The 15,748-nt window shown below is 50.8% G+C and overlaps 1 protein-coding gene across 1 annotated transcript in view; it reads right to left on the reverse strand.

The window, feature by feature from the left end:
• Pcnx2 (pecanex 2) overlaps positions 1-15,748 on the reverse strand; it is a 149,321-nt gene that overhangs the window by 12,333 nt on the left and 121,240 nt on the right. Inside the window, exons 26-29 of the mRNA XM_087900604.1 lie at positions 9,813-10,066; positions 7,941-8,174; positions 6,280-6,401; positions 382-526 (exon numbers count right to left, since the gene is read on the reverse strand). Coding sequence (XP_087756730.1) covers positions 382-526; positions 6,280-6,401; positions 7,941-8,174; positions 9,813-10,066 — 755 coding nt within the window. The remainder of the gene's footprint in view (positions 1-381; positions 527-6,279; positions 6,402-7,940; positions 8,175-9,812; positions 10,067-15,748) is intronic.

The following is a 15,748-nucleotide window of genomic DNA, read 5'->3' on the forward strand; positions in this document are numbered from 1 at the left end:
GATTGCAAGCAAACCAACACACCTAGATTTTCTCCCTGGGTTCCATGGTTCAGACTCATCCTCATGCCTGGATAGCAAGCCCATTACTGATGGAGGCCTCGCCCAGGCCCACATTTCTTATTTTTCTTCTCACTGTAACCCAATACTGAACTGAAAAAAAAACTTACAGGGGAGAGTTCTCTATTTGAGCCCATGGTAAACGAAGATTTATGCCATACCCCTTGGCTGAACTGATTCTAGGCCAGTGAGGAGACAGACAACCACATAGTGGGGCTCCCTGGGGGGAGGATGGAGGAGGAGGCTGCTCACCTCACGGTGGGTGGGAAGTTGACTTAAGGGGGCAGACTCAGATTATTGTTCTTTCAGAAGTGGCTTTTTTACCTGGTGCAGCTTCAGGGACATCCGGACGGCGGGGACCACAACTTTGTGCAGCAGGTCCATGTCCGCAAATACCCACTCGTCTCGAGCCGTGACCCGGAAGTCACCTTTGAAGAGGGCGTGCAGCCCGTACAGAAATGAATCCAGGCTGCAAAACAGTCACATCACTGTGGGGTGCGCACAGAGCTCATGATCCCTTCATCCCACCATCGTCTGCATCTCCTGGTTTAAGGATTATCTTCCTGGGGTTAGGGAGATGGCTCAGTTGGTCCACACAAGCGTGAGGACCTGAGTTCCCAGCACCCCATAAAAAAAAGCCATGTATGGTGGTATGTGCTGGCAATCCCAATGCTGAGGAGGCAGGGGTAGAATTGGTCCCTGGTTCTAGCAGGTCACCCAGTGTAGTTTACCCAGTGAACTCTGGACCAATGAAAGATGCTGTCTCAAGTAAGATAGATGGTACCTGATAACAAACAGGGCATGTATGACCACTTGCACATACACACCCACAAACACACGCATTATCTTCCTGTATTTTGGACTGACCCAGCATGGAAAGGAAGATGATTCTGGATGTTTCCCAGAACCCCCATGCCTGGCCCCACAGCGAGGCTGGTGCCTTGGTGGAAGGCCATCTTCCATCACCATAGGAACCACTGACATAATCTCTGAGCGGGAAACGGAGCTCCGGCCTGGAACAGGCCAGACACATACACCAGAAAGCAAGGACAGCAGGCTCACCCTCCCCAGCCTCACTGGCTCTACCACGCATATCTCCCCTCACCAGTATCTTACTTCTCTTCTTGAAATTTCAGGGCTGGGTTAATCATAGTAGAAATTGGATTCTATCATAATATACAGAGAGGAAAAAATAGTCAAATGTCACCCAAGCACGGATTATTAGATTATCAGAGCACAACTGTCCCCTCTGCCACCCTTCCTTCATGACTCTAGAGGCAGCCATGCGGCAAAGGCCAAGGTTGGTGGCTAATCGCTCTGCCAGGGTTGTTCAGGTTTTCATATCATCTTAGTTAGGGTTTCTATTGCTGTGAAGAGACACCATGACCACAGCAGCTCTTATAAAGAAAACATTTAATTGGGGCTGGCTTACAGTTCAGAGGTTTAGTCCATTATCATGATGGCAGGACATGGCAGCATGCAGACAGACATGGTGCTGGAGAAGGAGCTGAGAGTTTTACATCTTGCAGGCAACAGGAAGTGGTCTGTTTCACTAGGCATGGCTTGAGCATATATAAGTACTCAAAGCCCGCCTCCACAGTGACACTTCCTCCAGCAAGGCAACACCTACTCCAGCAAGGCCACACCCCCTAAGTGCCGCTCCCTTTGGGGGCCATTTTCCTTCAGACCACCACACATGTCCTGCATTGCTTTCCTGCTGTGTTCCATCCCCTGTCTTTGTCACTGTCTCTGAGTGTCACCTGAGTGAAGGACAGGGTGTCACGCCAGGCCGGGGCCTTTCTGAGTGAACACAATGAGTGGGCTCAGGAAAACAATGTGTCCTGTATTCTGGGGACAGGAAGGAAACATAGTCCTTCTCTCCCTCACCCTTATTCCTCCACTGTGCCCTCTCATGGTGACCTCTAATGCCCCCGAGATGCAGGGTGAGGCAAACATGGCATCCAGCACTTTGGACAGGGCTGGCCTGGGACAGAAGGCGTAAGACACGACTGAATGAGAGGACTTTTGTCTCAATACCATGCACGGGACCTATGCATCAGAGACGCATGGCCACTGCATGCTAATGCAGCACCTTGCTGTGGTGTGTGCCTCCTCTGTTTATTTCCATCCTGCACTCCCTTTAGGAAGACTCAGAGGCTTTGCACAGGGGAAATGGGAGCTGCCAGGGCCTTCTCAGGTGGAGGAATCTAGAACCTTCTGGAAAGAGATCTAGGGAGTAACCTTTCCCAAAGGACTGTCTGCTTGCAGAACAAGCACTCCCAAGGGGCTGAAAGCCGCAGCAAGCTCCTGGGAGGCCAAGAGGCCACTGGAGCTAAGAGGAACTGCAAGCAGACGGGTGCCATGGTCAGAGGCTTCCCTACCTGAGTGATGCCCCCATCTGTTCTCCAGGGGAACATCTGAGGGTACCCCATGCTGGAAAGACGCTAACTGTGAAAGCAGAGAGGAGCTGCTAAGTCATGGGTGACTTGAGCACAGGAAGGTGTAGGGACACCACACTGAACATTCAGTGTAAGAGGAAATGCTTTTTTAGATGTGGGACCAGGATAGGACAAGATTTGAGGGTCTATCATAGCCACAGATCCAAGAGCCTCAGCCTGCTGCTTGCTCAGCCGCAGGCCATTGTTCCCCCTTACTCAGACACCCAGGCTCCCATCTGAGGCTCAGCAGGCTACCCTGGGTTGTCGATTTGCTTTTCAGAGAAAATGACACACTGCCGTGCTTATAGGTATTTTATTAAAGTGACCCTCCACATGAACCAGAGCCCGAGTGAATCCCTCTGGCATGGGGAAACCCCCCTTGACCTCACACAGCAAAGAGTTCTACCGGGAGGTGTTTCATAACTGGCTTTTCCCATGGGGGTCACAAGGAGGAAGAAGGTCTCCCGCAAGCAGCCTGCAGTAAAGCAGGGCAGAGTGGGGAGCAAGGGGCTTGGAAACCTCTTGAATGCCTGCAGTGCATTTGGATTTGGAGCGTCACTGGGGTTTGTCCTCTTAAGCCTCTGTTGAGAAGCCAGTGTAGTCATCGACAGTTGTGATCCCTGAACTAGGAGGCAGAGATAGGTGGATCCCTGGGGCGCACAGGGAGAAGCCCAGGCACAAAGGTGGCTGGTGCCTGGAGAAGGACAGTCGAAGTTGTTCCCTGGCATCTACACACACGGACACTCATCAGGCACAGGAATGCACACATACGTTGACTGGGCTAAGAAATGACAGGCTCCTACCCAGCTGGATCTGGGCTGTCACTGCTGTGAGAGAATGGTACACGGCACAGTCAGGTTGTCTGTCTCAGAGACCAAACCCCATCTGAAGCCCACGAAGGAGGCGGGCAAGACAGGCTGTCTCATCACGGAGCCAGGAGCCAGGATGCTGGGGAATCAGGAGAGAGAGAGAGAGAGAGAGAGAGAGAGAGAGAGAGAGAGAGAGAGAGAGAGAAGGAAGAAGAAGAGGAGAGGAGGAGGAGGAAGAGAAGAAGGAGAAGGAGAAGAAGAAGAAGAAGAAGAAGAAGAAGAAGAAGAAGAAGAAGAAGAAGAAGAAGAAGAAGAAAGAGGAGGAGGAGGAGAAAGGAGGGAGGGAGGGGGAGGGGAGAGGGAGAATAGCCAGGGACAGCAGGAATGATACATCTGGCTCTGACCCCACCCCTTCCTGCTACTACTTTGCTCCTCTTCCTCTCCGACCAGCCCTGCCGTGCCCTTTGCAGCGTGATGACTTTGGAGCCATGAGCCAAGACAAACCGTTCCGTTTTTGAACTTGCTCTCCTGGGCGTTCCAATTATAGTGACGAGAGCAAAAACTAAGGCCATCCCGGGCTGACCTGGCTTGGCTGTACCCTGTGCGCTCTCCGTGGTGGTTCTCAATCCCTGGGATTGGGCCCACAGGAAACATCTGTCCATGTCTAGGGCACAAAATCAACTCAGATAACAGCCACCCAAGGAACTGCTAGAGCCCCAACGTTGAAAACCCCTAGGCCCATTAGGGAATGAGACCAGTCCTAGAGTTGGGGTCATCCAGTATCGGGCAAGGGGTCACTGCCCAGGGTCATTAGCTGGGCTTGGACCTTAGGCTTTGTCTCAGGGATAGTTTCTGCAGGACTGACCCGTCAGGCTTGGCCCAGGACTGACTTGTTCCACTGCCACCCTTCACACTGGGACATCCGGGCTTTGCAAGAGCAGTGCAGCCGCTGAGGGGGCTGACAGTGAGGCGACTCACCGCTGTGTCCTCTGGCCTAACTCATCAGCCACAGGGATATCCAGTGCTCAAGATGCCAGCTCCAGGACTCTAGTGAGCTCTCTTCCTGTGTGCCTCATTCCCTCTGGGGCAGCCACAGACAAGACATTGATTGGCTTTGTTGTCGTGGTCACCTTCTTGGCACACCAGTTCACCCAACACTATGGGCCAGGTGACCAGTGCCACCTCATGGGCATTTTAGATCACAATCCCAAGACAAAACAACCAAGACCAATCAACCAATCAACCAAAAAAGTCCAGCACAGTTCCTGAACATAGTCTATGACCAGCCTGACCTTGTTTCATCTGTGCCTTTCCATGGTGGCTTTCAACTATTGCCATCAGGGACATGCTAGAGCCCTGTGTGTTCTAAAATCGAAATATTCCTTTAGGGGAGCCTGGCTTGTTCCTAGGTGGTGAAGAACACCCAGAATGCCCTGCTGTTCCTTCAGGGCAGGAACCTCCCTGCAAGTGAAGGGATCCAGAAACTCTACTTCCCACCCCCATCCCCCTGTCTCTGCCTCCCAGCACTGGGATATCCCAGTACAGGTATGTGTGATACTGTACCCAGGTTCTGAAGTGGGTAAGGGGATCTGAGCCCAGGTCCTCGTGCCGTGTGAGTACTTTGTCCTAAGCCATCTTCCCAGACCTCATTTCTTCGTTATGAGTTAGAGAGCTACTGACAGGTCGGGGACAATTCCCAATCAATGCCTCTGTCAGCATTCATGCTGTCCTGTGGGCCTGCTGGCTGAAGCTGAGGGAGGCACGTGCGCCCTAGTGGCCCGGACACTGAGGGTGCATGGTGGGAACCATGCCAGGGGAAAGGATCCATGTGGTCAGGAGAAAACATGGTGCCACTCCAAAAGCTAAAATATTCCTAAGCTCAGACAACACTTGAGCCATCACACAGCTAATGCCCAGGCAGCTTCTGGCACCACAGCGCGGCACAGGACAGGGCAACACAGAAGCTAAACAGGTGGGAGGAAACGGTAGACACTGGACTAGCTGAGCAACTCCGGGGCTTGCTCTTTCTTGCCTTCCTGCCTCCTCATTTCCTCTAGTGCTGGGACGCTAACCAGAGTTCTCATACATGCCAGGCAAACACTTGACCACGAACTCTACCTGTGGCCCCATTCCCCCCCCTCCTGTCTTTTAAACTCAAATATGCACCAAGATTGTGATTTTAGCTGACAATCCACTTTGATCCCTGTAAGTCAGGAGCTTGCATCCCCCTTGCCCCCCACTGCCTCAGTTTCTCTAGAGCTGAGTAACAAACATGAAGCCACACAGTAGCCACTGATGCCCAGTGACTGAGGTGGGGGTGGATGTCCCCAGTTAGAGCATCTTAGCTGGAAAAGAGGGACAGCAGGGCCCAGGCACAGCTTGTCTGTGACACACCCTGCTCAGGGGACAGAGGGTGAAAGGGGGTCTGGGAATAATGATAGGGATTCACCTTTCCCAAATACCAACTTTGTTAGGTACCAGGTAAGCATCCATAAGGAGGCTTGCAACCATTTTATTTGAATATAGGGTGTCATATTTCTCAGGCTGCCCTTGAACTCACTATGTAGCAGAGGATGATCTTGAACTTCTGACCCTTCCTCTTCCTCCACACTGCAGGAATTACAGGTATTTGTCACCATGCATGGCTTATGCAGTGCTGGGGGCTGAACCCAGGGCTTCTGGCACACTAGGTAAACCTTATATCTTAGCCCAACCCTTACAATCTAGAAGGTCTGAGACCTGGGACCCCTGAGTTCCAACCGCCCATAGTAATACTTCCAAATGCAACAGTCTAAAGTTCGCAATGACCAGGAACATTCTGCAGACCCAACCTGATTTCCCAAGGAAAGATGCATCTCAAAGGCTTGCAAACAGGCCAGGTTGAAATAAAAAAAAAAAATGACTGGCAGAATCCATCAAACACAAACCCCAGGCACCTGCACAAGCCTAAAATATCCCAACTGTCTCTCTGGTACCTCATAGCCATATTGTGAGCAGCTGTTCCCAGAGCTCGCCTTCCCAGAATGCACAGGGCAAAGGAAAGTGTCACCAGAGGTGAGTCTTCATCGCTGTCCACCGGGTCCAGGGCCTTGGAGAGCTGAAAGAACAAGGATGTGAAGCCAGCTGTCACCCGGGCTCTCACGTGTGTGGCTGCAGCAGGTTTGTAGGCAGACACTGTAGCTAACTGGGCACCTCTGAAGTGGCCCCGGAGAGGGGAGTCTGCTGCTGTCCAAGGCAGTCTCTCCCGTGGTCGGACATGGGAAGACACACATGGGGAGAGCACATACCACTTTCTTCTCTCAATGCTCATGACATTTCTGACAAAAGGCAATTTAAGGAAGAAGGGCATTATTCTGGCCCACAGAAGAGGCAAAATTCCTCATGGTAGGAAAGGCATGGGGGCAAGGAGGTGAGGGTGGCTGGTCATGTGTACAGTCAAGAAGCAGAACCTGAACAGGACATAAAGCCTCAAAGCCTATGTGGTGGTTTGGGAAAGAATGGCCCCTATAGGTCCATATATTTGAATGCTAAGTCACCAGAGAGTGGCACTATTTGGGAAGGATTAGGAGGTGTGGCCTTGTTGGAGGAAGTGAGTCACTGAAGATGACTTTGAGGTTTGAAAAACCCAAAATCAGGCCCAGTTTCTGTCCATCTGCCTATGGATCAGGATGTAGAACTCTCAGCTGTCTTTTTAGTACAAAGTCTGCCTGTGGACCCCCAGGCCCTCTACCATGGTAATAATGGACCAAGCCTCTGAAGCCATAAACAAGCCCCCAGTTAAATGCCTTGTTATAAGGGTTGCCTTGGTCATGGTGTCTCTTCACAGCAAAAGAACAGTGACTAAGACAGCCTGCTTCCAGTGATACATTTAGTCTAATGAGGCTCCACCTGTTAAAGGTTTTACAACCTTCCCAACAGCACTTCCACTGTTGTTGAAGTGGGGCGTGATTGAGCGAGGCGCCTGACATTGACCTCTGACCTCCACATGCCTGTGCCCACTCACAGGCACCAAATAAAGTAAAATTATAACAAAAATTTAAAAGTTTGGTTCTGTTGGTGGTGCTGAGTATTAAAGCCTTTCCAAACACAAATTTATTCAATTTAATTTATTAGTGTGTGTGTGTGTGTGTGTGTGTGTGTGTGTGTGTGTGTGTGTATACCCATAGTCATACATTCTACATGATTCTTTTGAGATAGGGTATCTCACTAAACCTGGAACTCACTGGTTTGATCCTGGGCTGGTGGCCAATAAGTCCCCAGCCATCCTCCTGTCTCAGCATCACCTCACTAGCACTGGGGTTTCTGACATGGGTCACACAACCACAACACACACACACACACATACAATGCAATTTTAACGTCTTGCTGCTACTCTAGCAACTTAAACTATACTGACCCTGAACCCCGTTTACAGGGACAGACACTTTCAACGTTCTGTCGCTGGAGACAAACCCCATTATCTCCCAATTAAGTACTAAACATTTACTTGCTTCAGTACTGAACGTTTGTTCAAAAAGTAAGTGTTTTCACCTCTATTTTCTTATTGTCTACCCTGGAGTGCAGAAAGAAAGAGAAGGCTAAGGACCCTTGCTGTGTAGGTTTGTCCTCAGTGGCTCAGCCCCAGGCCCCCTCCTACCTCCTGTCTCTTCCCTGCGCAGTACTGAATCCACTCCAGGAACACGGTGCAGTAACTCGCCCGTGTGATGCCCTGGAGACACGGGACGTAGTCGTCGTCGATGTTGATGTTAAACATTGCAAGGTCGCGCTCGATGTGATGCCACTTGGCGAAGGGCTGGAGGGACTTCAGCAGGGGTTCGTTCTTGACCCACGAGAGGAGTTTGGGGGACGTGACCATGTAGTATATTATGCTCTGCAGAAAGCAAGCAAGATTGTGAGATCTCATAGCCAGTCTGGCAGCCAGGAAGACCTCATTGTTTTGGTTTATCAGGCCTCAGTGTGGAGGGTCTAGAAAGATGGCACGGAGGCTAAGGGGAGACATCTTTGTCTTCATCAAAGACGGCTTTGGCTGGTAGGGTCCAAGGTCTCTGATGGGTACCTTTTGGTGTCAGCACAGTGTAGAGGGCATGAGGTCCTTTCAATCATAGATAATCACTAGGGAAACCAGGAATGTTAAACACACAGGGTTGCCTCTTCAAAAGAACAGATTATAGCCAGTCTGCCCAGATAACTTGGAATGACGTGGCTAATAGCCTGGGGACTTCTGTGTTATCTGCAGGGCCAGTGTACACCTGAATCCCCCAGACTCTTCCTCCCTAGACCCTCATCTTGAGCATTGTTTCTCAGTCAATAGAATCCACCCTTATGGAAGAGGTCATATGGACTTTGAAAAAAGTTTCAATGCTACCATGTAGCAAGCTTTGTTGTATACAGAGGATTGAGTTAATTATCACCGGGACATTTTTTTCCAAAACTGTGCTATGTTTAAACATGCCTAAAATAAATGGCCCGGGGCCAGACAGACTCTAGAAGTTGGAACTAACACTGGCTACTGAGTCGTGTTGACAAATTTCTTTCTTTCCTCACACTGATCGACAGTCCTGGCCCTGGCGATTGCAGAGACACCCCACAGGACAGCACTAAATTGTGGAGCCCCTAGTAGGCTTGTTATCATTCATAGCCTTCCCCCAGCATAGGGTCCCTCACATGGGTTTCCTCTGTCCCCTCCTGTCCTTCTGGTCTCTTTTCCTTAGAATACAGCTCAGCCCAGGCCAGCACTCGGTATCTGCATGAGAACCGCATTTTTCTCCACAGGGCATCCAAGCTGCACATTTTTTTTCTCGTCTTTTTCCTTTCCCCTTTCCTCCCTTCCTCTTCTCTTTCCCCATCCCCCTCTCTCTCTTTCTTTCTCTCTCTCTCTCTCTCTCTCTCTCTCTCTCTCCTTTTTTTTTTTAAATCATTTTTCTTCTGACTCTTTGGATTGAATGTTGAAACAGGACCTTTTGTAGGATGGTTTGGAACTCTCTATGTAACATTGAGCTTCTGCCCCTCCTTCCTCCACCTACTGAGGACTGGAACTTATAGATGTACACCAACCACAACATGAGGTTGCATGCAGTGCTGGGGATTGAACCCAGGACTCTGTGCATGCTAGGCAATCCTCTGTCACCTGAGCTACATCTCCAATCTAAAACTCTGGTTCTAAACTGGACCATCTGCACAGCAGCTAATAATGTAATCTGCAACTCTAACACGGACCTGCTGGTGCACCCTGGGCATTTAAATTGGCCATCATAACAAGCACCCCTGCTGTGGTGGAAACGGACAGTCAAGGTTGTAGCCAGCCTGCTGTGCCCAGGCTTAGGCTAACACAAAGCCCTGTTGTGTTTTTCAAGAAAGAAGAGGTCCTCAAGCCTGACTGCATCTCTCATTGGGAATCTGGGAAAAACCTTTTCATGCCACTTTGTGGAAAGATTTTCAGGAACCCTGCCTTTCACCCCCTCTCCCCACTTCTTAGGCGCCACCCCTAGTGTTGGGAAGCACAACACACCTTGACATAGTAGCGGACGAGCACCCTGCGGAGGTCAAACACCTGCAGCATGGTGGCTGCATTGTTGTCCATGATGCGATAGCCCTCCAGGATGTACTGTGTGCGCGTGATCTCCCAGGTGAGCCAGCGCAGGTGGAAGGCGGCGTTGCAGGACAGCAGGTGTGGCAGGTGGCCAGGCTTGCAGCAGCAGCAGCCTCTGTCATCCTCGTCACCTTCCATGATGGCCTCCACCTCTCTCTGCTGGCAGTAGGTCCCTGGCCAAGGACACAAGAGGCATTAGGTCACGCAGAGGTCAGAAGAGGGCGTCAGATGATCTGGAACCGGAGTTACAGACAGGTGTGAGCTGCCATGTGTGTTGAAAATCACACCCGGTTCCTCTGGAAGGGCAGCCAGTGCTCTTAGTCACCGAGCCCTCTTTGTAGTCCCATGAGGTGTCTCTGAGGGTGCTAGGAGGCGCTGGAGTCAAGTGTGTGTTCTTCATTTTAAAGCAGGCCTACTAAACAGCCATAAATAACTTTTTGGGTGTGTACCTATATGAAAGGTGTGTGTGTGTGTGTGTGTGTGTGTGTAGGTAGGTAGGGAGGTAGGAAGATACATAGGCAAGGGTCATTTCTCAGGAGCCCTCTGCCTTGTTGTTTAGAGACGGTCTCGGTCTCTCCATGGATGGGAGCTCAGGAAGTTGGCTAGGCCAGCTCGGCCTCCCCGGAACTGGAGCTCAGGCCTCTAATCCCAATGTTCAAATGCAGGAACAGTGCAATCTCTGGAGCTTGCTGGCCAGCGAGACTAGCCAAGTCACCGAGCTCCCGCTTCAGTGAGAGGCTTTGTCTCAACAATAATAAAAAAGAGTGGCGTGGCGAGACACTGAAAAAAACACCCGGCATCAACCTCTGGCCTCCACAAACGTGTGCAAAAATACACACAGATGTACACACACATCCCTACAAAGTGGAACTAACCAAAGCTTCCAGGCACACCAGACAGCACAGTACCCAGGAAATGTTGAAATGTATAATTCTGTAATCATCCCTGGGAGTAAAATGTCCTGACTTCCTTTCTGTTTACAGGCTGGAACAACAATACAACCAACCAGACTCAGAGGAGTGGCTGTCATTCAGAATGGCCTGCTCCTCACACAGCCTTCCTGAGGGCAGAGACTCTGCTAGAGCCCACAGGACACAGCCTGCTCACCTAGACCTGCCATACACACCGACTTGCCTTGGGCTCCTCCAGTTAGAAGTGAAGGGAACTATGTGTGCTAGCATTCGTGGGGGACAGCGCTCTACTTTATGGATGAAGTCTGGAACTCAGGGAGTCATCAGACCACGCAAGCTGCACAGACATAAAACCCAGAGGCATGACGAAGCGGTGACTGTCGCCAAGAGGAAGAAAACTGTGGAGTCTGAGATTGGTGGGAGAGCTGTGTGTGGATCTGCCAGTTAAGATAAAGATCCGGGTTGGGTTTGCTTTGGATAAGATTAGGCTACGCGGACGTTTCCACACGTCCCCGCGGGCCAGTGATTATGGGGGGTCAGCCAAACCACGAGAACACTGATAACATCTCCCTCAGACAGGAGCATAAATCTTGCTTTTTGAATTTCTCGGCTCCAGGGGGAGTGGGTGGCTTCACCCTAATAATTGCCTGTGCTTTCTGTGTCCTTTCTGCGAGGTCCATCAAGATGCTGAGGAGTGGCCTGCAGGGTGGGGCCACATTAAAGTTTGAAGGAATTCTGAGAAAATGGGATTAAACAATTTAACATCAAATAGACTTTTAAAACATTTAGACATTCTTTATTTCAGTCTTTCCTTATCTAACTTCCCTCTCTCTCCTTCTTTCTTCCACTTCTCTCTTCTCTCCATTCCCTCCTTCCTCCCCTTCCTCCTCTCTTCTCTCCACTCCCTTCCCTCTCCCCTCCTCCTCATCTCCTCTCTTTACCCCATTCTTTCCTCCTCCCTTCCTGGTCTTCTTCATGTCCTCTTTTCCTCCCTCCCTGCCTCCCTCCCTCCCCTCCCTCCTTCCCTCCCTCCCTCCCTGCCTCCCTCCTTCCCTCCCTCCCTCCCTTTCTCCCTCCCTCCATCCTTTCTTTCTTTCTGCCCCTTTGTTCATTCTTTCCTGCCTCCCCTCCCCTCCTCCCTCTCCTTCATTTCTCTCTCCTCCCCTCCCTTCCCTCTATGTCCTCCTTTCCCTTCCTTCCTTCCCTCCCTCCCTCCCTCCTTCCTTCCTTCCTTCCTTCCTTCCTTCCTTCCTTCCTTCCTTCCTTCGTCTCTCCTTCCCTCTTCCGGTCATGGTCACTGTAACACTCCTAGATGTGGTTTACCCAAACCTGCTTCCCTCTAAATAGCAGCCCAGAGCATCCCAGTCTCAGGGACCACCTTTGTCTCCTCTAGTATTTCAGCTCCCCAGGTCATTGCCCCCTCGCTGGGCTCACAGTTTCTCGACACTGTCACTGGGGTCCTGTTTCCTATTTCCTCGTTTGTTTGCTTTTCTCCTTTCCTAGCGTGACTGAGCACTGTCATCTTTGTCACGCCTTTGCTTCCTGTTCTTGGCTTCCTCTGTGTCTCTCCCCGTGGTTAGCCCCCATCCCATGCTTCTGCGTTCACACTCAGAGAGCCAGTGCGGCGTAGGGAAGATCGCGCCATATCTTAACTTGCCTGTTTAGAAGGTGCCACACTTTCCATGCATTCCAAAACCCATACCCGATTCTCTGCTCAGCCCATCCATCTGGTGTCAACTCCTGTGACAGTGGTGGGTGAGTGCATCAAGGCCCTGGGGCAGAAGCTGAGGTCCTCTAACACCAAGTCACCAGGATGTCCACTGAGGATCCTGATATGAAAGTAGATTGGTTTTCCAGTGAGGAAGGCGGTGTGGAGCTGTCCGAGGCTATGTGGGAGACAACTACTGAGTGCCTGGGAACCAAGTAAATACTGTGGCAGAGATTTCCAGTGAGTACCCCACAGTCAGGCTGTCCAGATGGAGAACCACATGGTTGCCCAGCTGCACCCTGATCTAGTGGTGAGCTCAAGGCCCTTCTTCTCCCTTGCTTTTCTTTTGGAGTTAGTTAGAAGGTTGGGAGGAAGGATGATGCCTCTCCTGAGGGTAACTATCGCCTTCAAGGTGCTCTCGCCTGAGCTCGAGTTCACAGGCATCTTATAAAAACGACCAATCCCCTGCCTTGGCTCTTTGTTCCTATCTCTCACCTCCAGACAGTATTATTGGATCTGCAGCCCCTACCCTTCCCTTCAGGCTGTCTGGTGCCCACTGGCACGTGCTTTGTTTATGACTCTGACTAGGACTTTCAGCTGATATTAATCTGTCAACCCTTGAATTATTAATCACCTTAAAGGACACACCTCGCCGGGGTCCTTTAAGGTGACTCCGTATGCTTGTTTATCCTCTCCTCACAGAAATGGCTAAGCCACCTGTCCAGGTCACCTGACTAAGCGACCACAGAAGGATGGGAAACTTCAGCAAGAGCTCTACTTGCTTTCCAGGTGGTCACATCACTTCTATAGGGACCATGAGACATAGAAGGAAACGGCCCATTCTGGGCTCAAACCTGGGCTGTAACCACCTCCCCTGCACGCTTCTCCTTGCTGCCACGCTCCACACTGACACTCAAGGTGCCCTTGAAAGCAGCACATAAAGAAGCATTGGCTGGGACACCTGGTGATGTTGAAAGGGGACGCTCTGTATCCTGCTACCTCTACATCTGCAAAGGAAAAGCACACTGTGTCACCGTCTCGACGCTCAGCTGTATCGTGAGAGCACTGGCCTTTCTTCAACAGCTATGCCCACCACCTAAGCCTCAGCAACCATGTCCCACTAGGAGAAATGAAAAGCCAGATACCCTCTGACCCAGAGACAGGCATGTGTCCTTGACTTTGGTGCTCTGATCTACTTAGACTCGGACTGAACGCACAGCACTGAGAGGCCAGTGATGGGTGCATGTAGGAGATGTCGTGGTAGAAGCTGTTTATCTGCTCTCAGGGGACGGTGGTATCTGAGGGCTCAAGCTCAGGGATCAGTGATGTGGGGGCAGCCCTGGGTCCACTGCAGAGATGAGGGTCCTTTGCAGCTGGCATGTGAGTTTAAGGTTTATATAAGTGTGTGTGTGCGTGTGTGTGCATGTGTGTGTATGCACGTGTGTGTGTGTGTTTACGTGTGTGGTGTGTATGCCATGGGTATGCAAGTGCTCAAAGAAGGCAGAAAAGGGCACCAGACCCCCTGGACCTGATGCTGAGTAGTAAAATCCAGGTTTTGGGAAGAGTATCAACTGCTCTTAGCCATCGCTCCAGCCCCTGTTGTGTGATTGCAGACTTGAACTTGCCCAACCGGCCCAGGCCCTCCCACGTTGCTCAGAAAGTCTCCATCCCTGGATGTATTTCCCATAAACCCTTCTCCTCTTATGTTAAAATGGGTTGACTTCTGTGTCTTGATGCTCAGACCTCCTGTTAACTTGGTGCTTCTCTTTCAGGGGATTGGGAGTGGGGCAGAGAACTCTTCTCCATGATAGAGATAGATTTCTTTCTTTCTTCCTGAGAAAGTATAGCCCGGTGGTAGAGGACTTGCCTGACATGCGTGCGGTTCTGAGTTTGATCACTAGCCATGAGAGAGGGAGGGAAGAGAGAAAGGAAGGGAGAGAGTGAGAGAGTGAGCCAGAGCAAGCTGCGAATATGCAAACAACCCCCACTCCCTCTCCTGCCTTCCTCAGTAGAGTTCCAGAGAAAGACTGTGTCTGGGTTTTCACTGCCCCCAGGCCGTGCCCAGCTAGATTAAATTTGACCAAAATAAAACCTGCTCTTTCAGAAGACAGGGAATTCAGAAGAAAAGTGAAATGAAGAAAAAGAAACCTAGAACATCACCCAAGAAGAAAACCGACCTCGGAGGGAATATTGTAATCAATGCTGCAACGAGAATAAACCCTACCACAGTCCTTTGGGGTCAACGTAGCTCTTCCTCAGAGCTTGAATTCTGTCAGGCTACAGGGCTTTTAAGTCTCCGTGTTTAAAATCATGCTCAAAGTAGGTCAGAGGAAATGTACTGTAGGGGAACTGTGTGGTGCGGCAAGCAGGCTGCCATTTTCACCCTCAAGATATGGCTTCTGTGCTGATCTTACAGTCAGGTGACATGCCCACTGTGGGTGACTGGAAGAAGACAAAGCCGCCAACCCCCAACCGACAGCCCCTCCCAGAAGCCTGCTTAGGCAGTCCCAGCTGTGGCCGTGCTGGGAACCCCCTTCTGTATTTTACACTGTGAGGTTTCAGGAATCCAGTATGCTGTGGCAATGTTGAGCCCCAGCAAACCGTGCCTCTCACTCACCGTGACACAGGACAAGGAGATATGGTTATTTTTTCTACCTCCTGACTTTGAGCTATAGATAGAATTGACTCTATACGAATTACTTTTTTCGCTGCTGTGGTAAAATAACTTGGCTAAAGAAATCTGGGAAAAGAGGTGTTCCCTGGGACTCGTGGTTTACGGGGATGCAGTCCAGTATGGCGGGGGAAAGATATCAGCAGGGGTGGCTCCTGACCATCAGGGCAGGAGTGCTCCATCTGGGTGGATCAGACAGCAGAGGACAGATCAGAAGGAGCCACTGTTTCCCCAGCTGACTGACGTGTGCTTGTCAGAATGTCTGCTCAACAGGAGAGGCAGCCTTGATCCCATGCAACAGAACCGTCCCCAAGCCCTTCTTAGTAACGTCATCTCTAAAAGGTTTGCTCTGCTCGTTTCTATTTGTGTGACTGTGTCTGAGTGTGCGCACCTGTGTCCAGGTGCCCAGAGAGGCCAACCTGCATCGGAACCCCTGGAACCGGAGTCAGGTGCTTGTAAGCCTCCCAGACTGGATGCTGGATTCAAATGCAGGCTTTTGCAAGAGTTGTACATGCTTTCAGTGAGTGAGTCATCTCCCCACCCCTGATGGTGGCTTCTGAGCAGT

This window comes from Myodes glareolus, chromosome 22, assembly GCF_982192425.1.
Source record: "Myodes glareolus chromosome 22, mMyoGla1.1, whole genome shotgun sequence".
Lineage (NCBI taxonomy): Eukaryota > Metazoa > Chordata > Mammalia > Rodentia > Cricetidae > Myodes > Myodes glareolus.